The 27,197-nt window shown below is 35.7% G+C and overlaps 5 protein-coding genes across 5 annotated transcripts; 3 read left to right on the top strand and 2 right to left on the bottom strand.

Annotated features, from left to right (window-relative positions):
- LOC104793252 (upstream activation factor subunit spp27-like) lies at positions 7,612 to 9,097 on the top strand. Its single transcript, XM_010519576.2, has 2 exons — positions 7,612 to 8,018; positions 8,770 to 9,097. The coding sequence occupies exons 1-2, from the start codon at positions 7,710 to 7,712 to the stop codon at positions 8,884 to 8,886; spliced, it is 426 nt and encodes a 141-aa protein (XP_010517878.1). The 5' UTR covers positions 7,612 to 7,709; the 3' UTR covers positions 8,887 to 9,097.
- LOC104709223 (splicing factor 3B subunit 6-like protein) lies at positions 10,164 to 10,553 on the bottom strand. The gene has a single exon (XM_010425874.1). The coding sequence runs from the start codon at positions 10,551 to 10,553 to the stop codon at positions 10,164 to 10,166; it is 390 nt and encodes a 129-aa protein (XP_010424176.1).
- On the top strand, positions 15,146 to 17,454 carry LOC104793232 (protein SYM1-like). The gene is made up of 4 exons (XM_010519555.1): positions 15,146 to 15,582; positions 16,127 to 16,355; positions 16,815 to 16,939; positions 17,022 to 17,454. Exons 1-4 carry the CDS (start codon positions 15,253 to 15,255, stop codon positions 17,109 to 17,111), a joined length of 774 nt encoding a protein of 257 aa, XP_010517857.1. The 5' UTR covers positions 15,146 to 15,252; the 3' UTR covers positions 17,112 to 17,454.
- On the bottom strand, positions 17,344 to 19,239 carry LOC104793242. Its single transcript, XM_010519565.2, has 2 exons — positions 19,036 to 19,239; positions 17,344 to 18,682 (listed from the first exon to the last, which is right to left on the bottom strand). The coding sequence occupies exon 2, from the start codon at positions 18,569 to 18,571 to the stop codon at positions 17,645 to 17,647; it is 927 nt and encodes a 308-aa protein (XP_010517867.1). The 5' UTR covers positions 18,572 to 18,682; positions 19,036 to 19,239; the 3' UTR covers positions 17,344 to 17,644.
- On the top strand, positions 20,716 to 21,644 carry LOC104793225. The gene is made up of 2 exons (XM_019243446.1): positions 20,716 to 20,971; positions 21,338 to 21,644. Exons 1-2 carry the CDS (start codon positions 20,723 to 20,725, stop codon positions 21,569 to 21,571), a joined length of 483 nt encoding a protein of 160 aa, XP_019098991.1. The 5' UTR covers positions 20,716 to 20,722; the 3' UTR covers positions 21,572 to 21,644.

Genomic DNA, 27,197 nt, shown 5'->3' with positions numbered 1-27,197 from the left:
TGGAGAAGTGACAAGGGATCAGGAAGCATACACGACCATCATCGGTCAGGACCAGCGGCCAAGCACTGGCCGATGGAAGAGTAGACGTGCATTGATCGTTTGGAGCAGCGGCCAAGAGCAGCGGCCAAGAGAACCGGCCAAACGGTGGCCACCTGAAGAGGAGATGCATTTAATCGTTTAGACCAGCGACCATCCCAATCGGTCAAGAGCTGGCCAATGGAGTTCAGTAAGAGGAAGATCGCCACCACTAGCGGCCAAGACCAGCAGCCAAGCCATGGCCGCTGGAGCCAACACCACACTTGTTTTCTTTTTGAACCGGGTTTGACCCAATTTGTTTTGGGTTGACCCAGGTTCTCTTTTATTTTGCTATAAATACTCTAACCCTATTAAGGGGAGACGAATCTCTTATCTTTTGTTTATCTCTTGTTTAGCAGCCACTTAAGGTTCTTAAGCTCATCTACTCTTGGTTTGTCGAATGATTGAGTACTTTTAAGTTTTTTAATAACAATTTCTCTTTCAAATCTCTTAAGCTATAATCTCTTATCATGATTTCACAAAGATCAAACCATTTCCTTTGTGTGATCATGATGATGAGTGAGTAGATCTTTTAGAACTTTGGGATAGGTAGATTAGGGAGATAGATGATTGATCTTTGATGTATAGGGTTTTATTTATGTGTTTTCTATCTTGTTTGGTGTTTATAATGCTAGATCAGCCTTGATCATGTTGATTCTAGACTTTAGGAATTTCATGCCCACAAGGTGTTTGATTAAATTCCTGAACCAAATTATTCAAGAGCTTTGCATTCCTAGCCAATGGAAATTGATGATTAGGGTGCTTAGTGGTATTGAGACTTGTTCTTAATGCATGCTTATCTTGTGATTGCCTTTGGAAAAAGTTGATTATCACTTAATTAGCATAGGAATCTCTATCATGGAAATGAATTGATTTGCATTAGTGTTTTTAGCCATAGGATTGTTCTTGATTGTTGCTTAGACATATAGGATTGGTTAGCTATCTCCCAAGTCAATTACCTTGCCCAGAGTTCATTTGTTTAAACTTGATTTACAGTTTGTTGCTAGTTGTGTTCTGTTTCTTTGAGTTTGCATTGTTTTGATTTGGCTTGTTTTCTATCTTTGAATCAGTTAGTTAGCTAAGATTGTTACAAAGAACCAATTCCTGTTTAAGAATAGATTAAGCATCTTTGTGCATTCCTAGTGTGTTGATTAATGCAGATTGTGGATTGATAATTTAATTGAAGTAAAAGTACTACATCACGTAGTCCCAGTTATCCTCTAGTCTCATAAAAAATAGTTATATTAACGCTATCGAAAACACCTTTATAATTACAATCTCATATATAAGTTTTATTTTTATAGTAAATAGAAAATCGGGATAATTTTGTATTTTTTATCACCTATAAATTAGTTTGAGTATTTTTTTTGGCATTTTTCCCGTTTAACTTAGTTTTTTATTATTGGCAAATGTTATTAACTTTATAGATTAAAATTTATGTGATATTTATAATGTTTATAAAATCTGAATTATACAAATTGAATTAAACAAACTAATGAGTATTTTGGTAATTTTGTTATGTAATTGCTCCAAAATTATGATATACACCCAGTTTTTCAAAAACCAAAAACAAATGCATGTAGCTTTGCAATTTCATTCTTGTGTTTAGGATTGAGTCTAGAAGCCTTTAGTATGCATTTGCATTTGCATTTGGGATAACAATGAAGCTACCTTGTTAGAAGTAGAGTCTTAGGATTGAACCCACAACCCTCATTTATAGTTCATTGGTGCTTGTTTAATCTTTGGGAAAAAATGAAGAGTCTAAGCTTAAATCATTGTGTCACTTGAAAGCATTTTCTTCTAGTGTAAAGCTTGCTTGATCATTGCTGCATCTCTATATTATTTGGACTTTAATTTGATCTTAAATTATCTTGCTTATATACTATGAATGCTAGCTCATGGAACTTTCAATTGGGTTAACAATCTCTATTTTCCACTCTATTTTGGTTAACCCAATCTCTTGCCATACCTTTGAACCCAAACCTTTTCTTTCAAGCCTTGTGTTGATTTTTTGAGTGAGGCCTTTTTCTTGATAATTCTATAGGTTGTAAAATCTTGAGAGTATTGAGAATGACAAAGAACTGAATCTTGTTTTAGCTAGGTTGGGAATCTCTAGAACTAGCTAGTAGGACTGGTTTTGAAAGAAATAGGTGGTTAGAATCTTGATTTGGGTAAAGGTTTGAAAACAAGAGAGATTAAGGAGGGAGAAAGAAAGAGTTACTTGGTCAAAAGAAAGGAAAATATCTATCTCTAAGGTTAAGTTTTGTTAAAAGCTCTAAGTCTCTAAGAATGAAAAGAGAGAGAATTGTCTAGTTGTTGTCTCCTAGAAAAGTTTTATAAAAAAAAAGAGAATGCTAAAGCATAGTTTAATAAGAATGGGAGTTCAACAAGAGAAGTTCAAAGAAGTAAAGAAAAAAAAAAGAGCTTGTGTTTAAAGTGAAGCCTTGGAGATATTCAAAAGTTTAAGACCATAAGTAAAGAAGAAAAAGGGTTTAAGTTGAATAAGGTTGAGTTTTTGGGTTTGAAAGAAAGTTAAGAAATATGAGAAAAATGGTAGAAAAGCTTCTAGGTGGGTAGAACATCAAGAGCTAAGCTTTGTATGCCTAAATTATTTTCAGTCTTAGATTGGTTTCACAACCGTCTAGCATTCCTCTTTGTTTGAGACTAAACCACCCAAAAACACCATTACCAACCACTTTATAAAAAACCTTTCCCTTAAACCAATTGAGCTAGATTCATTTTCCATTTGCAAGATCACACCAAACACTTTAATGAATGTGAAAGAGATGCTCAATAGGACTGCAAGTCTTTACAAATAGATAGAAAGTGAACTAGAGTGGTGTATTGTGAAAAGCATAGAAAAATATTTGTAAGGACTTTGATTGATCTTAGAACCATTGAATTACATTTAAGGACTGTGGTTTGAATCCTTTGTTGATACTTTTTGGTTCTGAATCCCTTTTTCAAACCCCTCTCTCTCACTTTTGTTTGGTTCTTGCTTGAGGACTAGCAAGAGATAAGTTTGGGGGAGTTGATATCTTGTGTTTTTGTTGGGTTATAAGCCTTGTTTTTGCATAGTTTTGTTGCATAATCTCGTCATTATAGGTTGTTTTAGGAGCATTTGCATCTAGTGTGTTATCTCTCAGGTTCTTGGAGTAATCTCAACACATTTGGAGCATTTGAACTTGTTTTGGTGCAAAGAAGCAAAGAGGAGTGGAATTGGAGAAGTGACAAGGGATCAGGAAGCATACACGACCATCATCGGTCAGGACCAGCGGCCAAGCACTGGCCGATGGAAGAGTAGACGTGCATTGATCGTTTGGAGCAGCGGCCAAACGGTGGCCGCGTGAAGAGGAGATGCATTTGATCGTTTGGACCAGCGACCATCCCAATCGGTCAAGAGCTGGCCGATGGAGTTCAGTAAGAGGAAGATCGCCACCACCAGCGGCCAAGACCAGCAGCCAAGCCATGGCCGCTGGAGCCAACACCACACTTGTTTTATTTTTGAACCGGGTTTGACCCAATTTGTTTTGGGTTGACCCAGGTTCTCTTTTATTTTGCTATAAATACTCTAACCTTATTAAGGGGAGACGAATCTCTTATTTTTTGTTTATCTCTTGTTTAGCAGCCACTTAGGGTTCTTAAGCTCATCTNATAAGCCTTGTTTTTGCATAGTTTTGTTGCATAATCTCGTCATTATAGGTTGTTTTAGGAGCATTTGCATCTAGTGTGTTATCTCTCAGGTTCTTGGAGTAATCTCAACACATTTGGAGCATTTGAACTTGTTTTGGTGCAAAGAAGCAAAGAGGAGTGGAATTGGAGAAGTGACAAGGGATCAGGAAGCATACACGACCATCATCGGTCAGGACCAGCGGCCAAGCACTGGCCGATGGAAGAGTAGACGTGCATTGATCGTTTGGAGCAGCGGCCAAACGGTGGCCGCGTGAAGAGGAGATGCATTTGATCGTTTGGACCAGCGACCATCCCAATCGGTCAAGAGCTGGCCGATGGAGTTCAGTAAGAGGAAGATCGCCACCACCAGCGGCCAAGACCAGCAGCCAAGCCATGGCCGCTGGAGCCAACACCACACTTGTTTTATTTTTGAACCGGGTTTGACCAAGTTTGTTTTGGGTTGACCCAGGTTCTCTTTTATTTTGCTATAAATACTCTAACCTTATTAAGGGGAGACGAATCTCTTATTTTTTGTTTATCTCTTGTTTAGCAGCCACTTAGGGTTCTTAAGCTCATCTACTCTTGGTTTGTTGAATGATTGAGTACTTTTAAGTTTTTAATAGCAATTTCTCTTTCAAATCTCTTAAGCTATAATCTCTTATCATGATTTCACAAATATCAAACTATTTCCTTTGTGTGATCATGATGATGAGTGAGTAGATCTTTTAGAACTTTGGGATAGGTAGATTAGGGAGATAGATGATTGATCTTTGATGTCTAAGGTTTTATTTATGTGTTTCCTATCTTGTTTGGTGTTTATAATGCTAGATCAGNACGGTGGCCGCGTGAAGAGGAGATGCATTTGATCGTTTGGACCAGCGACCATCCCAATCGGTCAAGAGCTGGCCGATGGAGTTCAGTAAGAGGAAGATCGCCACCACCAGCGGCCAAGACCAGCAGCCAAGCCATGGCCGCTGGAGCCAACACCACACTTGTTTTATTTTTGAACCGGGTTTGACCAAGTTTGTTTTGGGTTGACCCAGGTTCTCTTTTATTTTGCTATAAATACTCTAACCTTATTAAGGGGAGACGAATCTCTTATTTTTTGTTTATCTCTTGTTTAGCAGCCACTTAGGGTTCTTAAGCTCATCTACTCTTGGTTTGTTGAATGATTGAGTACTTTTAAGTTTTTAATAGCAATTTCTCTTTCAAATCTCTTAAGCTATAATCTCTTATCATGATTTCACAAATATCAAACTATTTCCTTTGTGTGATCATGATGATGAGTGAGTAGATCTTTTAGAACTTTGGGATAGGTAGATTAGGGAGATAGATGATTGATCTTTGATGTATAGGGTTTTATTTATGTGTTTTCTATCTTGTTTGGTGTTTATAATGCTAGATCAGCCTTGATCATGTTGATTCTAGACTTTAGGAATTTCATGCCCACAAGGTGTTTGATTAAATTCCTGAACCAAATTATTCAAGAGCTTTGCATTCCTAGCCAATGGAAATTGATGATTAGGGTGCTTAGTGGTATTGAGACTTGTTCTTAATGCATGCTTATCTTGTGATTGCCTTTGGAAAAAGTTGATTATCACTTAATTAGCATAGGAATCTCTATCATGGAAATGAATTGATTTGCATTAGTGTTTTTAGCCATAGGATTGTTCTTGATTGTTGCTTAGACATATAGGATTGGTTAGCTATCTCCCAAGTCAATTACCTTGCCCAGAGTTCATTTGTTTAAACTTGATTTACAGTTTGTTGCTAGTTGTGTTCTGTTTCTTTGAGTTTGCATTGTTTTGATTTGGCTTGTTTTCTATCTTTGAATCAGTTAGTTAGCTAAGATTGTTACAAAGAACCAATTCCTGTTTAAGAATAGATTAAGCATCTTTGTGCATTCCTAGTGTGTTGATTAATGCAGATTGTGGATTGATAATTTAATTGAAGTAAAAGTACTACATCACGTAGTCCCAGTTATCCTCTAGTCTCATAAAAAATAGTTATATTAACGCTATCGAAAACACCTTTATAATTACAATCTCATATATAAGTTTTATTTTTATAGTAAATAGAAAATCGGGATAATTTTGTATTTTTTATCACCTATAAATTAGTTTGAGTATTTTTTTTGGCATTTTTCCCGTTTTACTTAGTTTTTTATTATTGGCAAATGTTATTAACTTTATAGATTAAAATTTATGTGATATTTATAATGTTTATAAAATCTGAATTATACAAATTGAATTAAACAAACTAATGAGTATTTTGGTAATTTTGTTATGTAATTGCTCCAAAATTATGATATACACCCAGTTTTTCCATAGTAGTAATAGTAGGATTGTTTGTTTATGATTGGATAATTGGTGTAATAATGTTCATTCCATTAGTAATATGTTTATGGTTTATGTCGGGTGGCGCAGTTTCAGACTCGGTTGTTATTCAACTAGGCTCTCAGTCGTGCTCTATATTCTAAAGAATTCTTACGGTTAACAAATAATTTAGAACGAATTATGTTTGTATATATCCTTTAATCTAAAACGAATTATGTTGTATTTGTTTTTTGTTTTACTTGTCGCTTTTTGAAACATGCAACACTATCAAAAAAAAGATTTGCTAAATACTCAAAAAGGCCTTTAATATGTTTTAATTAAAACCCGGTATATCTCGGTTTGTTTGTGTGATGTTACTATAGTGAGAATCAAGGCAGTGAAAAGATAGGAAGATAAACTTTATTTCTCCATGTTATGCTTTCCTTAGGCTATAGATTCTTTGTCACTTCTTCTAGGAAGATCAACTCTATATTGAGATGAGAACTGCTTAGACTCTAGTTGATAGCTCTTGTAATCAGAAAATGTCAAATCTTTCCTGTTTTTATAGTCTCTAGGAATCAGAAAATGTGGAATCTTTTGTGTTTGATAGCTCTTGGAATCAGAAAGTGTATAATAATTCGTGTCTGATAAAAGTTTGGTTATTTAGATATGTAGTTATCTTCTAATGTGATGTTGCAAAGTGCACATTTTATGACGATGGAGATTTGATGATAACTAGCCTCTCTGGATGTATGGTCTGGTTTGGTTAGAACTTAGAATCGGTGTTTTCGTTTACGCAAACTGTCTGATTAGGATAGTTTCACATGGAAGAAGAATGGTTTGCTGCTGCTTTTTTTTTTTTAATGTTTAAATAAAGAGTTCATGAGGAAATTCTCTTTTTGATTCAATGGTGTGTGGCTTTTGAATTGTGCAGATAATGCAAACCAAGATAGGCTAAGCTGCTTCTAATGGTTATCCTGAAAATTGATCGGACATTGTTTTATTTTGGACAACTTTGGCATGTTTTCATTTTTATTTCAAGACAACATTTCTTTGTTTTACACATTTTTTTATGATGGAAACAGTTTTTATAATGGAAAATTTTTAATTTCAAAAAACTATATTTTAAAAAATAAGAGACTCAAAATTATATTCCACCATTGGATGGAATAATTTTAATTAGGAGATCAAGTGTTCTTATTTTTTAAACAGTACATAATATATTCATTAAAAATTCAAATAGTACATAACAGGCTCAAAATTAAAATCCTAGGGATGCCCTAAAGAATTCTTACGGTTAACAAATAATTTAGAACGAATTATGTTTGTATATATCCTTTAATCTAAAACGAATTATGTTGTATTTGTTTTTTGTTTTACTTGTCGCTTTTTCAAAAACATGCAACACTATAAAAAAAAAAAGATTTGTTAAATACTCAAAAAGTCCTTTAATATGTTTTAATTAAAAAAATTAAGGAAAAAAAAGAAAAAGGAAAAAGTAAAGGGCAAATAAATATTTCTCCTCGATTAAGACAAAAATCAGAAAAACCAAAAAAAAAAAAAAAAAAGTTAAAAGGATAACACAAAACCCCTCTTTCGTCTCCCCCAAATCCACACTACTACCACACAGACAAAATCACACCGAAAATGGCGGTTTCTTCCGGCACATTCTCCACCTTCCTCTGCATCAAAACGCCGTCGTTCCGCAACGCATCAACTCCTCCTTCGTCTCTCAGGCTCGCCTCTCTCCCAGCGGCTAAGCTACGCTTGGTCCGAGCAGTAACATCTGCGACTGAGTCTTCGGAGCCAACCGCAACCAATAAGAGAGTTCCACGCGGTATCATGAAGCCTCGACCAGTGACCCCTGAGATGCAAGACATCGTCGGTCTTCCTGAAATCCCTCGCACACAAGCTCTCAAACGCATTTGGGCTTACATCAAAGAACACGACCTTCAAGTAAATCAAATCTAATTTCTCTCTTTACAACATTCTGGTTTGGTCTTTCTTAGGGTTATGTCTTGATTTCTTCAATCTGGCTGTTTGGTGTTTTAAAAAGGGTCAAATTTTAGGGTTTATGGTAGGAAAATTGGATTAGGGTTGTCTTCTTGTAACTTAAAGCTGAGAACTTTGTTTCTGTGAGTAGTTGCAATCTAGAGCTTTTGTCTATTAACTAATGAAGGTAGTTTGAATGTCTTGTAAGATTTGCTTATTGGGAGTGAAGATGTTTATATAGTAGTTGATATTAGTGACCAATTGCTTCATATGATTTTTGTGGTAGATGTGTGTGTGTATAAGCAGTTTTGATTCTTTGATTGAGTCTGACTTGAACATGTTTGGCAATGTGTGTCCTTTGAGGTGACAGCTATGTTTCTCAGCCTCTCTGTTCCTGAGACTTTTTTCTATAGTACATTGGCATTCTCAAAATGGAACTCTGTCAGCTCTTGAAATGCTTCTTCTATTGTATTTCAATTTTTCTAAGATGCAACTTTTGGTATTGTTGCTGTTTGGTTTAGGTTCTCTTTCAGCTCTTGAAATTCTTGTTCTATTGTGTTTCAAGTGCTGAGGATGTTGTTTCTCTGTAGCTTTTATAGTCTATAGCAACCAAGTAGCCAAAACTTATTGTGTTACTTTCTCTGAGAAAGCTCTTGCTTATTTTTCTCCTTTGCTATGTACAATGTTTTACTGATTGACTAATTTTGTTCTTCAGGACCCACAAAACAAGAGAGAAATACTATGTGACGAGAAGCTGAAGAAGATATTCGAAGGTAAAGATCGGGTTGGGTTCCTTGAGATTGCAAAGCTCATCGGTCCTCACTTCCTCTGATGGAATGATAGCCAGAAGTTGGAGAAGACTTTAGATTAAGATTAGTAAGTTAGGGTTTTTGGCTTTTTGCAAACAGAGTACTTGAGAAGGGTTTACTTGTCTTTTTTTTTTTTGGTGTGTGGCTTCAATGGATGTTATGTACTTATGTAGACCTTGCTTCCTAATGTTGTTTGCGTTCTCGTTTCCATTTCAGATTCTATGTCTTGGTTTTTTTCTGTGGCTTCAGTGGATGTTATGTAGACTATCTACTACGTGGTAAGTAAAACAAAATACCGGTAAAAACCTGCAGAAATTAACAGAGTCAAATTATAACTTTCATCAATCTCAAATTTAATATATTTCTGTATATATCTGCTTTCTTCACCTCATCTTCTGCTTCTTCCACATCTACAACATGCTTGTCCTTTTTGCATCATGTTCTGTAAATGGTGTATATGATTTAATATATAGCAATTGAGAGCATGTTTAATCGCACTCTTTTTAGATGTGGACAAGCATGTTCTGTAAATTACCGATTTGCTTTTGCATCATGTTCTGTAAGTAGTTAGAGATCAAATTACCACTTAGACAGTCACACAGTTTTTTTTTCTTTTATTAGAAACATCAAAAGCTCATATAATTATAATAAAAATGAAAATCATTATTCTAAATAAATAAGTATATTACTGCATGTTATAAAGATTTTCTAAAAAGGGGTTTGGAGAGTGTTGTTATTAATATACACCTTTTTGAATATTTATAACGAACTATTGGTAGAAAAAAAAAGATTATGAAAAAAATTGGTAGAAGATGATTATGCTGTATATCTCTTATATACAGATGAATTTCCTAAACTAAGATAAGGATACATTTTAAACAATATATGTAGAGATAATGCTAAATTTCCTAAGCTCAATATTAACATTTATCATAATCTTCTAGATTCTTCTAGAAAGAGAAACATTCTCTTGATTTCCATCTTTTGGGTTTTGTCATCTCGACCTCGGCCGGTTGGTTCTCCATCTCCTAATAAAAAATAAAGGAAATCTTAAAATTGTCAAAACCTGGCTTGCCTCCCAAGTAACTACGATGCCGCTGCGTCATGTTTGGCTTCGAGTAACCCTTCGATCATCCAAACAAATTGTTAAAGTAATAGCCAATTTGAAATTTAAAAAGTTTTAAGAGCAAAATAGTTCAAAAAACATCACCCAATTTAAACCCTAATTGATTATTAGTAATAAATAAATAAAAAACCCTAAATCGCAGCAGTAACTGATCACAGCCTCGAGGAACATCGATCACTTATCTTTAGTAGAGACTCCATACTTCTCCTGCAACTTAGCGAGCTCCTCTTCATTCTTCTTCAAGTCAACCTTCTTGCTCATCTTAGTGGGTTGGTAATACTGCACGATAAGGTACCGATTCGCTACCTGGAAGCCGGTGAGATGATCGACAGCTCTCTTGGCGTCGTAGATATTGTCGTAAACAACGAAGGCCGTGCCTTTTGTGGCCTTGTCGCAACCGATTCGAATCTGACGAATACCACCCTTTTTGCAGTACTTACCGAAGATATCGTACATCTCTTCGCTCGTTATGCTAAAAGGTATGTTACGAACGTAGAGTAGACGAGTCACCTCCGGTGGGAGCCTGATGTCTTCTGCCTTGAGTTCGCGAGGATGAGGCGGCATTGTCGTAGCTTCTCTTTTTCTTAATTCCTTAAGCCGGAGAAAAAAACTTCTCTAAGAAAAAAGAAAAGTCTAGTCTGATTTCGATCGACGTGAGTATATATTTATAGGGTTGGAATTGGAACAATTTTGTAAAGGTGTGATTGGTTATTATGGAAATAGAGTAAGCTTAACAAAAAATACTGGCGAGGAGATATATTGACGGTGTTATGTAAATCATTAACCGAAAGGAACCTACCAAACCGATAATTTGTGATTGGTTTAATGTCCAATTATTGTACTGATCAACTCTAAAGTATACTGATTGTATATATTATTGTGTTACCGGTCCGGTTTGAGATTTGCTATCCAAGTATCCAACCACACATACACATGTGACTCGGGTTACTATCTCTGTTCTTGTTAATTAACAAATAGCCTTCCTATTCGTATTGTTTATCAATCCATCCAATCAGATTCATAAAGGAGCTTTATTAGTCTATATATACGATACAAAATATTTTGACGATGATATTTTAGACCAATGTATTCTTGATCAGTGAGGATCTTTCGTCGATGTTCACAACTCACCGTTGAGGTCAGGAAGAAGCTAAATACACATATTTTTTTCATTATTGTTTCGTTTTCGATGCTTAAAACCCGGGAGAAATCAAAAATTTTCACACTTTAAAAATAAACTTTGTTGGATTTATACAAAAAGTTTAAATATCATACGTACTTTTAATACGAACACACACACATTATTATAGAGTGTTTAAATAGCAGTTGAATCTTAATGATGTGGAAGCAACTAGTCAATCTCCGTTAACCAACGAAATAGTATATATATCATGTTAATTAACCTTGTAAGTTGACTTTAACGACAAGATAAAAATAGTAAAATCAATAAAAATTAGATATTTAATTAAAATAATCAAGTAAAATTTATTATCCCTGTATAAGCAAAAGAGAAGTACAAAATCGACAATGGGTCGGGTCAAAATTAGAAAATTACCCGAAATCAACCAAATTGGATCCAACCATCCATGTCAGAAATATCTGTTTCGTTTATAATGGGTTATCGGATTAGAATCTGAAAATATATTAAATTTTGCAATATTTATTTAAATTATACTCCTAAGGAAAACTAAACAAACATTTCAAACAAAAAAAACCATATTAATTACGCGGATATTGGCTTTCCTATTTTTTAGGAAATCCATATATATAATTTTTAAATAAAATCATATTTGTTATTTATAAAATAACATATTTCTTATATGACTAAAGTTATTAGTAACTAATAAAGAAAAATGTAAATTTTACAATGAAATAATTTAATAAAAATCTTTAATTTTTTTGAAAAGAGAATATTTTTTAAAACAAACTTTAAAAATTTACAAAAATAATATTGAGTTTGTTATAAAATTATCTATGTAATTCTAATAAAGCACATAATAATAATAATGTAATTTATCTACACCATCAAATAGAAAATAATTTAATTATATGATGATTTTAATTTTCTAAACCATCACAAAACCTTTAATTGATTGATGATTAAAACCACTTGTTATTCAATTGATGATTTTAATTTTCTAAACCATCACAAAACCTTAAAATCACTTGTTATTCAATTGATGATATTTAAAAATCTTTAGAAATCCTATGTTATTCAACTTGACATTTATGTAAAATGATTTAAAATAATACACAATCTCTTGTTATTCAATTAGAATTTATAAAACTTACTTGAAATCTAGTCTTATTCAAAGTATCACAACTTTTTTTAAAAATGCTACTTTGAATAATTCTAGGATACTTGTTTTTATTTTTTAGTTGAAAAATATGACTAATAAAATCACACCCTTTGAGGTGGAATTTTGAAGGATTTCAGAAAAAAAAAACATTGGTTCATCGTTTCTGTAACCCTTCTCGTACAGCTATGAGGTTTCCGATTCATAGATGTCACCACCATCACCTTTCCAGATTTTCTCCATCCTTTTCGTCCCAAATTTTCTTCCTCTTCCCATAATAGTTTTAGTGGTCGCAGTTAACTTTATGATGGTGACGACAATTCTTCGCCGCAATCATCTTCCAACCAGAACACAAAACTCTTCCTACCGTGTATCATAAGCGAGCATGAAATGACAGTTTCAATGGTCATAGTCAACATTGGCTACCGTGTTAACACTTGGTCGTGTCGCCGTCGTTCCACTTATCGTCGCAAGTACGTTAATTTGTTAACTGCAATTTGTTTTGAATTCGATTATTCAAATGTTGTGGTCTAACAAGAAAATCTAATCCTTTCTGGTTATGTAGAATTATTTCTTGAGCTCAATATTAGACACAGATACGCTTTGTTTTGGATAGTTCTATTACAATTTCAGACATTGAGTTGGAGTTTTAAACGTTCAGCTAAGTTTTACTCTTCACTTATGTTTAACTAAACAAACTCCATCTCTTTAGTGTTGTGTAATATTTAATATATTGGTCTCACAATATGCTATCGACATTGCTATTTTACCATGCATTGAATCATGCTTTAAAAGAGACCATTTGAATATGCAGGTGAAATGAAAGCATAAACTGATCATGATGACTCCTCTTTCTATTGTGCTTTGCAGCTCAAGACGATGTTGCTTGAATTCAATCTTAATTATGATGCAAATTATGAATATATCTGAAGCCATATACATATTGGATACATTCATATGAGGAAGAGTAGTATAATGATTATATTCGTTGGGGAAGGGGAAGGGGAAGGGGAAGGTACAGCTGTGTTTTTGTAAACCCAAAAGACTTGCAAAAGGAGAAGGGGCATGCACTTTTGTTGACCTTTACAAGGGCTGTCCTAAATTAATGCACACTTCCATTATCTCTATTTGAAGTAGACCTGCAAATATGTTTGTCCAACTTTTCTAAATTCATATACAGAGAAGCCTTTGATTACTCAGACTTTGCTTACTACCACTATACAATATAGTCTTCAGATGTGTAGTAAATCTCTCCCATCATGAATCACAAATTAAAAATTCAAAGAAAATGTCAAAAGGAACTAAACTTGTATGTTCAGTTGTCTACCAAAGTCTCTTAGCATTAACTTTGTTCCATTCCACCAAATTTTTACATGGCAAATTGGCAACAATAGTGATTTGTTTTCTGTTTTGATAAAGGTACCGATGATGTGAATAAACTCAACTTTTCCTTTTTTTTGTTCTACAAATCTCTCAGAATCACCTAAACTCTCAACAAATCACAAGCTAATTTTTTTCTTCTTACAAATAAAAAATAAACAATTCCACCAAATAATTTAAAACTCACTTAAATCTCATAAAATATAAAATTTCCAAAATCTCACAAAATCCTCTCAAATCTTGTTTCAATACCCCCTCTAAATATTGAAACCGAGTTTATTTATCCTATAAATATAGAAGTCGACTAACATATTAACTCCTCACTAATCATTGAAACTTTTCTATTTTTATTGATATTTTTAACTTATGTCGAAACAATGACTGTTGCATGGTTTCAAACGAGAATATATGTTTCTTGAATCACTTCAATGAACATATGGTGCTTTTTTGAATCCTCTTTATTTGATAGCGATGATTTGCTCATGTGTCAATATGTTAGTTTTTATATAAAGACCATTTTTTTTTCTTTGGTCATGATTTGATGATAGATTGTTTTTAACTAGGATACAAAAATAAATCTGAATGTATCCAAAAATAATATGGATTTATAAAAAAAAATACAAATTTGAATGTAGCTTTTCTTTTTATGTGCTTCAATTTGACAAATAAACACATTTCACGGCCATATATTTTAATGTCTCTTAACGTATTTTTCAAAAAATTTAAGAACAGATCTGACTTTCTTTTGCATGAAAGGGAGAGAAAAAGACATGTTGGGTGAGATAAGATAATTGTTGGTAGAAGAGAGAGGATTTGATATATAAGCTCATTGAGATTTGATATTACCATTTTTTTTTCATTGTACTATTTTATCCAAAACCATTACACAGATATATGATTTAATGTAATTTATTATACTAAAATTTATATGTTGTATATGTCCGCAAATATTCCCGTGTTGTAGTGCGGGTGAGATCCTAGTATATATTATTTGGAATAAGCTGAAACGTTTCGATAAACCAAAATGAAAAATTTAGGTATTTTGGGGTTGTTCGTTTCGCTGCCGCATGCAGATATTTACAATTACGGCAGACGTAGATATGATTATTCGTTTGCTTGCTGTAGATACTTGCATCTTAATTCTGCGGTAAATGCTGCGACTTACGTCTAATATTTTTAAACGTTGTTTTGTTATTTTGATTCAACGGTTAAAAATATAGACGCAGTGGTTGTTGGTGCCACATCCACAATTACGTGCATCAACCAAACGAATAAAAATTTCTTCAATTAAAAAATATTTAATTTCACTTAGTCAAGAGAAATTTGGGTATTTGTTTCATAAATAACAAAGTTAACTTTTTTCTACTTTTTCATAAAGTTGATGACTTTTTTGACCATTTTACACTGGGAATTTTGGGTAACTCGGTCCAGATACGGTTTAGCTTAACCGACTAAAATGAACAGCTTTTTTGATTTTTAGGAAGAAACTGGAAAACTCCATCGAACTTTTCGCAGTCATCATCAAAAAAACTCAAAAGCTTCCTGATTAGCAAACAACAACAACACCTAAAATCTCGGAAGCCAGAATGAGCGGAGCATTGTTCAGAAACGTAGCAGCCAACACCGCACGTCTCATACGGCGGAACGCGGCGGCGGAGACATACCCATTTGCTAAGACCGGTCTTGCTCAATCGAGACCTTATTTCCGGTCGCGTCAGCTTCTCGGAAGAACAAAAGAAACAGGAGTCTCACCTTCTCCTTCTTTGGGTGTTTGTTCTTCTTCTTCTTCTTCATCTGCGTCGATTTCGAAAGTTGGGTTCGTTGGATGGTACCTTGGTATGGTTAAATCACGCCCTGTTTTGACCAAAAGTGTCACTTCCTCTCTTATTTACATTGCCGCCGACTTGTCTTCTCAGGTACTTTAGAGTTTGCTTTCAATTTTAACTGGACAAAATGTGTTTCCTTTTTCAAGTATGGTAGCTAAAAACTATGCCTTTTTGTGACATTTATGTGTTAGTTATGAGATTCACAAATACAAAAAGGCTTAATTTTGCGGGAGATGTTTCTTAGGTCTTTGATCCTAATTTCAAGTAGAACTAGAACAGATAGGAAGAGAACATATCATTTGATTAGGAGGAGTAAAAAGTTTGATTCTTTATTGGAGTCATGCGTCTGCAACCCAAAGAGATTGGAGTAATGTGTCTGTATCCAATTTCTTGTGCCTTTTCTACTGTATAAGAACTGACTTCAAGAGGTCACGTTGGTTCAGTTTTTCTTAATCTTTTCATTAAATGATTGTAAAAACTTCTTCCAAGTCATAAGTCATTCTTGAAATGGTGATTTAGCTGATTAATGTGAATTGAGCAATTTCCTTGTAGTTACTGTTTTTGAAGCACTCCACTATGTGAGAATTGACTTTTACAGCTGACATTGGTTCACCCTGTGTTGATCTTTTGACAGACAATTGCGAAAAAATCGTCTGAGTCATATGACTTGGTGAGAACAGCAAGGATGGGTGGATATGGTCTATTTGTGTTAGGTCCAACACTTCACTATTGGTTCAATTTCATGTCAAGACTCTTTCCTACGCGAGATTTGATCACTACGTTTAAGAAAATGGCCATGGGACAGGCCATCTACGGGCCTACCATGACTGTTATTTTCTTCTCATTGAACGCATCCCTGCAAGGTAAGTTTGTTGTATATATCTAAAACCAGTCGTAAAGGAAATAACATACCAACATGTTTTTAATCTCGGTTGCTCTTCTGTTTTGGCGTCAGTCTTATGTACATGAAAACTTTGTGAACTAGATCAGTTTACTGGAATTACAGTCATTTTTGCTTGTGGCTATTATGTGTCGTGGTGAGAATGATAAATGGAGATTGATTGGTTATTCACATAAGCAGAAACTCGCAGTCTTGAATAAACAAATCTATCAGATTGTAGCTTCTGTTCTTAGTCACCACATAGGTTTGAGAAACAAGTTGCCTCTCTGCTACTTGAACTTGAGAATTCTTTGGTTCAATTCCTGTGTCGGATTTGTTTTATCTTGGATGTGTCTTACAAATACAAAATATCATTGATTTCAAGTGATGTGGTTTTACTAAACCTTGTTTTGAAGTTATTCTGCTTTCCTGATTTGTTCAGGGGAAAGCGGTTCAGACATACTTGCCAGATTGAAAAGAGACTTACTCCCTGCGCTGTTTAACGGTGTCATGTATTGGCCTGTATGTGATTTTATTACATTCAGATTCTTCCCCGTTCATTTACAGGTAATCCTTTTGACTATCAATTCTTGTTTTAGGACTTATATCAGGATGAACTCACTCTGCTCTTATCTTTATTTCCATGCAGCCTCTTGTAAGCAACTCGTTTTCCTATGTATGGACAATCTACATGACTTACATGGCAAACCGTAAAAAACCAGACGTGATTTCAAGCTAAACCACCCAAATATTTTCTACATTGTCTCGGGCATTACCTCCCTTTTTTGTGCTCACTCAGTTTTCGCCGGCATCAAACTGCGATTAGCATTCTTCAAGATTTTTCTGTTATGTCTGTAGATTTAGGTTGGTAAATGTAAGAGCTTGGAAGAAGTACACATGCCAGACATGTATGATTTCACGCAGTAATGAGTTATGTTCTGTTTCGTTAGAGAAAGGAGGAAACATGGAACTGCTAAAATTTTCTTTTGCTTTCATGGAAAATTTGTTACATCAGACACATGAGGAAAGATTACAGAAAAAAAGTAAAGATATCTCTGCTAAACAAATGGTATTTAAACCTATATATATATCTATCAGAACTTGTACAAACCCCAAGCCTCTTTTGTTTCCCCCTCAAAGCTTCATCAAGTATCTCTCTCTAATTGCATGCAATGCCACCCAAATTCCAAAGGAAAGAATCTCAGGTAAATGTACCAAATCTGTCAAATCAAATATGATATTGCTGTGTTGCTAAAAATTACGGCGTTGTTTCTACAACCTTTGCTCTTCTGAAGCACGGCAACAGATCTTCTCAAGATGTATAGGCCAGTCCTCTCCAAGAACCCGTGGATTCAACTCCATGGCAGCACGGAAATCCAACATTGATACGTTAGACACCGCTCGCTTTTGTAGACTGTTCATATCTCTCACCCGAGAACCAGATAAACTCAAACAAGGCTCGATCAGCTTTCTCATATATGCATCCAATCCACTATTAAGAAGGTTAGCAGAGTCCATAGATAGCTTTATCCCTTCCATCTCAAGTTTCCTCTCCAACCTAGCTCTCAATGTTATCGTATCAGGTAGCTCACCACTGCTTTGGCAACTCTCACGATTGATACCATTAAAAGAACTCAAAACAGACTTTCTAATCCCGCTCTTAAGATTGTTAAAAGAAACACCAAGTGGAGCTGTCAAGGGGCTTCTGCTCTGCACACTAGGACTTCCCGTCATTTGCTCAACTTCTTCTCCATCTTCAACAGAAGCTGGAAGTCTTCTCGCCTTTGACATTGACTCATCATTCGTAGTTGTAAGACTTTGAGGCTTCCCAAGTGGACCAAGCGGACTAGGCCGGTCTCTAAACTTCCTTGACCTGCACTTTCTAGGCGAAGGTGGGAACGCAGAAGAATCCACATAAAGAGACTGACTCCCTAGTTTCTTCGGATATCTCGGTGGTGGAGACTTAGCAACACTTACATTCTTCAAAATGGAACGCACAAGACCGTTATGAAGAGATATGCATTCCCTACCAACCGTCTTGATACATAGCTTGTCGAATTCGGACTTGCTTATCCTCGAGGTAAGGAATTTGCCGAGCTGATCGAAGTAAGTATCTGCTCTCTGATGCCCAATTTTCTGATAAATTAGGGCTTTTATCTCAAGTGTGTTTAATCTTGAGAAACATTGATCTGGACCCATCTTCTTCAACCACCTCAACTGAAACTAAACCCAAATTCCCAAATCCAATTTCATCCAAAGATCCAGCAAAATTGGTCCCAAGACCTAGACAACCCCCAATTCTGTATACACCTGATTTGAAAAATCAAAACACATACGATAATTCTTTAGATCCGAAGTAAGAAGAAGTTCAGATAGAGCTCAGGCAAAAATGTTAGAACAGATTGACTAACTAAGAAAGTAAAATCAAACACAAATTTTGGGTTTTTTCAGACAGATTCGAAGTAAGAAACTATCGAAAACAGAGAAAACAACGACGAATTTGAGAAGATCCCAACTTTGCAAAGTATCGAACTTTTTTTTTCTTTTTGAAGAAAGAGTCAAATCAATCGAAATTGAATTGAGGGGAAAGCAAAAAAAAACCCAGAATGATAAAATCGAAGAATGAATTGAGAATTCTAAAGAGAGTAGTGAGTACGACGAACCAGTTAGCCGCGAAATTTGTTACAGAACCACAAGTGCTTTGCTTCTCTTCGCTTTGTTGTGTGCCCTAAAGGGTTTTTTTTTTTTTTTTTCTTTTGGGGTGAAACGAGTTGTTGTTATTATTATCTGAAGAGTTCGCTTTGTGTTTTGTGTTTCGGTACGTGCGATGACCAAAAAACATAAGAACCTTTGTTACTCAGTTATAACTCTTTCCCGTTCGTAGTTCGGAGTCGGACAAACACACGCATGCGACTTTATCCTTCGTATTTCTTGAATTATATATATATTTTTTTACAAATTTTCATTTGCAAATTAGACCTATGTTCTCGGACAATACTCTTTTTTTTTTTTTTTTTTTTTTTTTTTTNCAGAATTTTTCTTATTAGAACTTTGGATTAGACACATATCCGGATATTTATAATTTTTGAAAACAAAATGGAGAAAAAAACAGCAAGATTTTTAATTACTGAGAAAACTAGGAACTGCAAGGGATCAAAAATTTAAATGGAGAGAAAGCTAAATCATAAAACGAGGACAATCCATAGATAAATGAAACCTTCTATACCAAAACAAGACTACCACTCAGATTAGGAGACCAAAGCTTACTCAAATGAAGGTATGTGTAACCACAATTCCCTCTATACCAAAACAAGACTACCACTCAAATGAAACCACAATTCTTTCATTTAACCCTGTTACACATACCTCCAACATATTATAACATAGTTAAATCAATCAAATGAAACAAATGGAAAAAAGTGTAACATGGTTAAATGAAACAATTACACTTACTCTTCTGAATCACAGTTATGTTTTGTTATGACATGATTTGCATGTGGACAATGTATTCTTTTTTTGTTTTTTTTGGACAACGTGGACAATGTATTCATGTGATGTTCCATTGGTGACAAGCACAATGCCAATTAGGAAGGATGACCTCGTAGCTTGCACTACCCTCATTACCTCCAAACCTGCCTTAATAGTTATATGGACCCAGAGCAAAAAAAAAACTTTGGATCCTTTTTCCATGTAAAAAAGAAAATTAAAAAGATTTGAACCTAAATGTTAACTAAAAACCCCAAAAATTTAATGGATCATGTGCATATGAACATCCAGCACATGCACAGAACCGGGCCTGATTACCTCATATATGTTTTCACTATCCGAGCCGGCCATAAACCAAAAGAAAATACGAATTTGGCCGATTTTTTAGTGAGGCAAAGGAACAAAAACTTATGGTGGAAAGGATCGAACATTAGATCTCCACAACACTTTTGTACTCTCTTACCACTAGGCTCATGAGACTTTGAAATACTCTTTTGCAAATATTAATAAATTTTGAATGATCTACATTATAACATATCTTATTATATAAAGTTTGGTTTTCAAAATTAGCCATTATAACAGGATCATGATAAATTATCCGCATATGCGAATACTAATATAGTATTATAATATTAGATAAATTATTTATTTACTATCTATACTAATCAAATGTTAACATATGGACACTTTGATTTTGGTCAAATGTTACCATATGGACACTTTTATTTAGTCAACTTTAGAACAATTAGTAATTACTAATTACCATATCTTTAGATATATTACTTCAAATATGTGTTACTAGCCTCCTGTGTATGTGTATATATCTTTAGTTATATTAGAAAAGTTTATTACAAAGAATTAAGAATGGGAAAATATTTGGGTTTTTTTCTTCTTGTCCTCATTTCCGTTGATTCTATAAATTCATCGTTGCCTCCTTTTTTCAGAACTTTTCATCTCCAAATTGTAAATCAGCTTCAGTTTAACAAGAAACTGAAAGTTCAATGCGAGAGTAGCACTCATGGTTTTCCAGTTACCTATCTTAACATAGGCGAGAGTTTTCAATTCAAATTTATAATTTATCCAAATGTTTTGTATCGGTGTAACTTATGGCAGGTAAAAACTAAATTTTAAATTTATATATATATATATATATATATATATATATATCTTTACATATTTTAGGTACATTAACTAGGGATGAGCTTTGTTGTATTCTTGAATCCTGTTTTTGATTTTTTTTAGTTCAATCTAAAAAACTTATTGTCATATGTAAGTATTATTAGAACTTTCATGTATTTTAATAGGTTAACTGGATTTTGAAACGATTTTTTTTGTTTGTTTTAATGCATTTTGTTATATATAGAATATGCTCAAAACTGATTCAACTATTCACTCAATACATTGATGACTCTACAAAAAAAAAGATATACATTATTGACTGTAAAATAAAGTTAAACAATTTTTGTTTTCGTACTTCAGGGACCAAACTATAAACATCATGTGTTTTTTGAAGCTTTCTTTCCGAGCCTAAATTTTATAGATGGTACATGTAATGGAATGAACCCTAATGTGTGTCTGTGGATTGCAAAAGAACGAGGAATATATGTCCGTCATACCAAATTTCTAAGAGAGTATTTCAGGTATGGATGGGATATTCCAACAAAACAAAGAGAAATCGCTCCGGCCAGTGCACTTTCAGAATTTGGTTCATAAATTTAATAAAATTATGTGTAATCTTGGTATCGTTGTATCATGCTGAAGAGAATAATAATATAGTTTTAGTTTATGAGCTTTCACTTCAATTTAAGCTCATTTATGATATTATATGATGGTTTTGTTTATAAATGAACTTTCTAATTAATACAGTATATAAGACTCATAGTCTTTTGAATTGTTGTGTTAAATGTGATAAAAGGTCAAAGCATTAAATAAGGGAGGACACAACAATTTATAGTTTGTAAAATTATAGTAAAAAAGCATGGAGATTATTGTACAATAAAAATTTAATTAGTAAGGGTAATATTATATTTTTACTACTTTAAAAGCCTTATACTTATGAAAAAACTCCATGAAAAAGCATTGAGATGTTGAGCATATAAGAAGATTTAAAAGTTTTCTATGCTCTCATATATGATCAACTATAAAACATGATTAGATGTTAAAAGATCTTAGACCCATCAAGCAAATTATAAATTTTATCAAATAATCTTTTAACCCAACTGTTTTTGGTTCATGCATCCAAAAATTATATTTGGATGCAATTATGTTTGTTTTGTATTTTGATATTTGTATCTAGATAAAATATACCTAAAATGACTAAAGCTTTTGTGGTTTTGTCGAAAACACATATTTTTTTAGTTTTGGCTGGGAAATGAAATTTTGCGGTTTTTTTTTTAAATTTGTTTTTGTTATTTTGGTTCAATGCCATTATTTTTGGTGTTTTACAAAAATAATTTTAAGAATAAAATTATTTTAAGTCATAGTTAAATGAGGATGTTTTAGACTTTTGTAATCTGAGACGCAGTTGGTGCGCCCAAACTCTTGTATAATTATAACTAAACTTCTAATGGATGAGGTTAACTATGACATGTTAATTAACTTCTAATGATCAACATTATAACATAATTATAAATATTTTATTTTGATAGTTTTAAAATTAATAATTGTTATATATTTCAACTTTTAACATTCTGAAATTGCTATACCACAAATTTTTAAAACTTTTTGAGCCAGTCCAGATATAACATAGTGACTTAAAGATGGATCTTTAAGGTGACCACACAGACATGACAGTTTTTATTTCAAATTTTCAATACTCTTTGGGCGGTTTGGCTTCCAACTTCTACCGCTGACAGGCATGCTCGAAGATCTGTCGCGATGCATGCCACTTTCTTCTCATCCCCAGAGACTCGAACCACCATTGATTTGGTTGGAGAAAGAAAGAAAACAAAGGCGATGAAGACAAATGCAAGGGCATATGTACTCAAAAAAATAAATAAAAATTACCATTTTAACAAATTTTCTTTTTTTATTTATTTTTTTAATATTTGTACCACATAATAAATGACATCTGTCTCATTTATTGTGATAACCGTTTCTCAAGTTTCCCCTGAAGTATCGATTCTCTTTCTTTTCTCTTCTCTCTCTTATTATTATTATTTTTTTATTAAGAGTATTTGGAAGAGAATTTCCCAATAAAGATGGTCTAAGGAACTTCACATCATCTAACCTTAGTGACTCCTATTTAATTCTAATTCTTTTTTCTTTTCTTTAGAGTCCTTTTGATTTTGATTGTAATTGTGATTGTGATTTTGATTTTGATTTTGATTTTGATTTTGAGATATTTTGGGTCACAAAGCTATATATGTAGATGGAGTAATGTTTGCAATAGGCAAGTGTAATTATTCAAAGATTAATTATTAATATAATGGTTTTGGAAAGTAAATAAACAAACAAAATAATATATTTATTAAGCTATAAAATAAAACTATAGTCAAAGTTATGAATGATTTGTGTTAAAGGTGGAAAAGAAAATTTATTATATGCAGATAGAATATATGCAGATAGAAAATATATGTAAATTCATTTCTTTTTTTTTTGTTAGGTTATGAACATATGATATACGAAATTTAAATATGAATAGTGACAACAACATAATTCAGTAACATTATTTCTTGTGTAATGCCGTTAAATAAACATTTTTTCTAAATGGGTGAACCGATGGTTTTGATGCAGTTATGGTTAACAAATTTGTAAACATAAGGTCCAAAACTAGTATTTTTTGTTTTTTTTTTGTGGTTAAAAATTATGATTTTAATAATCTTTTAAAGTTATGGTCCGACAATATAATCTTCAAATTTGTACTCGCAATTCTTATTCTTGCAGGACTCAATAGTCTTTATGATAATTTCTACTTCAGTAATAATCTTACCCTAATAAGAACAGAGATACCATAATAAACCGCTTACTTATTGGAGATAATGGACCAATGGTAACAATGTTTTAGAAGAGACGAGAGAATATGGTTGAGAGAGAGGATGTGTGAGAAAGAAGGAGAATGTGAAAATGAGAACTTTATGTGAGAACTGAAATCGATTCTCTCCTTTCGAAGTGATTCGAATGTGGAGGAGCTTATCACCGTTTAAAAGTTCCGAACTGAATTTGAGAGAATTTTGAGAATTTGTATTGTATTGCTTCTTTTGGAAAATGTTTTCGATCCCTTACAAAAGACTTCCCCCTTACATATTTATACCGACCGATTTATTGCCTAATTAATGCATAATTAATAGGGCACGATTTGCGTATCCTAATTAATCGTCTTGAATGCAGGAATCTTTGACCAAGCCCGAGCTGCGAGCTGACCAACGCGAAGCATCTCCGCGCTCTCTTCCTTTCTCCGGGCCTGATGGGCCGATCAGTAATACGCTCTTGGCCCATTAGACGTGCCCGGCCTAGGCCCTTTGCCTATTGCCCGAGATGACAGATCGTGGGTACAACAGTTGCCCCCCAAGTCTCCCGAGCTGAGAAGTTCGGGGGACTTTTGACCTTCAAGCGATCAATTTCGGGAAACTGAATATTCCCCATATCTCCACGATTTGATCGTGGTGATGATGAGATTTGCCTTCCCGAACAAGCCTCGGGGCCCACTAGGTGGCGTGTTAGCTATAAGAGAGAGAGAAAGCGGTGCGAGACCTTTCACTTCCCCATGCAATCATTGCTCCCGGCTCCGTGTATAAAGGTAACCTCACCGGACTTCTCCCTTCCACTTTTAATTCTCAGTTTTTTTGCTCTGCGATTTCTCTCTTCTCCTGTTAGTTTCTTTTCTTTCGCCGGAAAGTTCTTCAACTTCCCTCCTCTTCTCACACATATTACTCGAAAGATATGTCTCCTCCGAAATCTTCATCGGGTAAAGCCGCGAAACCTTTGATTCCGGGCGTTTACGGCCCTCACCAGCCATCAATTCTCTCGGCGGAGAATATAGCCGAGATTAGAGGGTCCACTGGGATTCCGCCGGAGATCGAGATTAAGTTCCCGGAGGCTCACGAGTCCCCAGAGAGTCCTCCCCCAGGGTATTGCTGCGCGTTTGAGATATTCTTCTCTGCGTGCGGTCTGTCGTTTCCCCTCCCCGAACTCATCGTAAAGATGATGTTCGAACTGGGCTTCGCTCTCCCCCAGATGTGCCCGAACTTCGTCCGAACCGTCATGTGTCTTCAAACTCTGGGGGAAGAGTTTGACTACAAACTATCCCTGGCCGACTTTCTTCAAGTGTACACGGTGAAGACAGGTCGCACCAAGGGCACGCTCTACGTAAGTCCGCTTTCCGGACTGAAGGTCTTCGACGACCTTCCTGAGAAGGATGAGAAGTGGCGGAAGTCTTACTTTTTCTTCCCGGTCAACGAGCTCACTTTTGGCCACCTCGCAAGTTCACACATTTCGAAGTGGACTTCGAAAATTGGTAGAACGGTGCTCTTAGTTAGGTGTCCTTAATATATTATTTTTCTTTCTGTTACTTACTCCTTGTCGTTCTTGTCTTATATCACTTCGAGCGCGGGTTGCTTTGCCCTATTTTCGTAGAGTTTTTCTCGCGGTTCTGCAGCCAGGGTCATATCGCCTGGGACTCATTTTCCTGTGAAAGGATTAGAGAATCCACAGCGCGGCTCAGGGGACGTTCTCTCGTTTGCTCCGACCCCATAAGCACTTCGGAGATGAATTATAGAGAGGAAAGGGCCTGCCGACTCGCTGAGAAGGAGGCGAAGTTGAACATGGCGGCAGCGCTTGCCGAGGGCAAAGCTCGCCTCCCTAAGAAGTCTGGTCCCTCTACCCCTGAGGTAGACGGGACTTCGGCACCCCCTGCTGGCCCTTCCGAGCCTCTTACGGGGGCTTCCGGACCCCTGCCCAGTTCGCCCGAGCCTGCCATAATTGTCGTAGCGGACTCCAGTGACGAGCCGCGAGTGGTTATAACTCTCTCCGTCGAGGTCAGCTCCCAGCGGGCGGACTCGTCCAAAAAGAGGAAGGANATACTTCCTCAGTTTTTGTTTTTCTTTACCTCTTTCGCCATTTTTAACGAACTGCGCTTTCCCAGCTAATGATCGAGTTCAACTCCTCGNGCTCAGACTAGTTCGTCAGGAGACGAGCGAAGTAAGTCCAGCTCGAAAGATAGGGGTCCTTCCTCGGAGAGGAGGTCTAGGGAAGTCCCCTCTACAAAGGAATCCGGGGATTCCTCTGGCAAGCTGCCTTCAAAGGAACGTCGTCCCTCCCCCCGAGGTAATGATAACTCGAGGTTTTTTTTTGTTGGGTCTCGGGGACCAAGTAAAATAACATTGCTCGTACATTTCAGCTCCCCCTGCATCCCCAGCTGACCTGATGAGGAGCTATACTCAGCCAAGAGTTCGGGTTCCAGCGTTTGCGGACATGTCCGAGCTCAACCGCGCGAACTTCTTCCGTTTTGCAGACAAGATTGGCGAGGTTAGTGACACATACTTCCTCAGTTTTGGTTTTCCCTTACCTCCTTCGCCGTTTTTAACGAACCACGCTTTCCAGCTAATGATCGAGTTCAACTCCTCGGTGGCGTCTTATGAAGATCAGCTGTTTGCCTCTCCTTTATCTTCCGAGGTGAGCCTTCTCCGGGAAAAGATTGCTGACCTGGAAGCCCAAGTGAAGGAGTATGCTAGACTAGAAGCCGAAAACGCTTCTACCGTGGAGAGAGCCGAACAGATCCGGGCTCGGATGAAGAAAGCCGAGGTACAGGTGCTCGACTTCGGGATTGCCAACGAAGACCTCCGAGACAAGCTAAAGAAGGCGGAGGACCTCTACTACGAGGCCGCGGAGGATGCGAAGGCGGAAAAGAATAGGTTGCACGAGATCGAGCTCCGCAACCAGCTACTCGAAGCTGGCAATAGCTGCGAGATTGAGAGGGTGCGGAGAGAAGAAAGGCAAGCAATGAGGCGAACTCTCCGTCCATTAGTCGAGGAGGTGAAAGTCACTTTCGAAGAGAGGGCGAAGCTGGCCCCAGCCAAGGTCCGAGCCGCCGAGATCAGGGCTAATGGGATGTTGATCGAGGAGATCTCGAGGGGAGAGATCCAAGACATGGAAGCTGAGCTCAGGCTCCTGAAAGCCGACGAGGAGGAGGCCGACGAAAAGGTTTCGAAGGTAACTCTCCGTGATCTCGACCTCTCTGGATTTTCAGACCTTTTGGCGGATACGCCCGATCTTTTGTGCAGCGAACACCCTTTGAGCATTACAATCGACGAGTCCGGCACTAATCTCGGGCAAATGTCGAATCAGGGGATGGACGACTTTCTGGCGAACACCAAGTCGGTAGAGGAGCTTGAAGAGATGG

This window comes from Camelina sativa, chromosome 1, assembly GCF_000633955.1.
Source record: "Camelina sativa cultivar DH55 chromosome 1, Cs, whole genome shotgun sequence".
Lineage (NCBI taxonomy): Eukaryota > Viridiplantae > Streptophyta > Magnoliopsida > Brassicales > Brassicaceae > Camelina > Camelina sativa.
The sequence above is the reverse complement of the archived record's forward strand: the minus strand, read 5'-3'. Positions and strand labels throughout refer to the sequence as shown.

What these genes read in the sequence shown, in the direction of transcription:
- LOC104793252 (XM_010519576.2), top strand. Translation starts at nt 7,710, where the DNA reads ATGGCGGTTTCTTCCGGCACATTCTCCACCTTCCTCTGCATCAAAACG. An exon ending in TCAAAGAACACGACCTTCAA is followed by an intron (nt 8,019 to 8,769) that starts GTAAATCAAATC and finishes TTTGTTCTTCAG; the next exon opens with GACCCACAAAACAAGAGAGA.
- LOC104709223 (XM_010425874.1), bottom strand. Translation starts at nt 10,553, where the DNA reads ATGCCGCCTCATCCTCGCGAACTCAAGGCAGAAGACATCAGGCTCCCA.
- LOC104793232 (XM_010519555.1), top strand. Translation starts at nt 15,253, where the DNA reads ATGAGCGGAGCATTGTTCAGAAACGTAGCAGCCAACACCGCACGTCTC. An exon ending in CCGCCGACTTGTCTTCTCAG is followed by an intron (nt 15,583 to 16,126) that starts GTACTTTAGAGT and finishes ATCTTTTGACAG; the next exon opens with ACAATTGCGAAAAAATCGTC. An exon ending in TCTTCCCCGTTCATTTACAG is followed by an intron (nt 16,940 to 17,021) that starts GTAATCCTTTTG and finishes ATTTCCATGCAG; the next exon opens with CCTCTTGTAAGCAACTCGTT.
- LOC104793242 (XM_010519565.2), bottom strand. Translation starts at nt 18,571, where the DNA reads ATGGGTCCAGATCAATGTTTCTCAAGATTAAACACACTTGAGATAAAA.
- LOC104793225 (XM_019243446.1), top strand. Translation starts at nt 20,723, where the DNA reads ATGGGAAAATATTTGGGTTTTTTTCTTCTTGTCCTCATTTCCGTTGAT. An exon ending in ATCGGTGTAACTTATGGCAG is followed by an intron (nt 20,972 to 21,337) that starts GTAAAAACTAAA and finishes TTCGTACTTCAG; the next exon opens with GGACCAAACTATAAACATCA.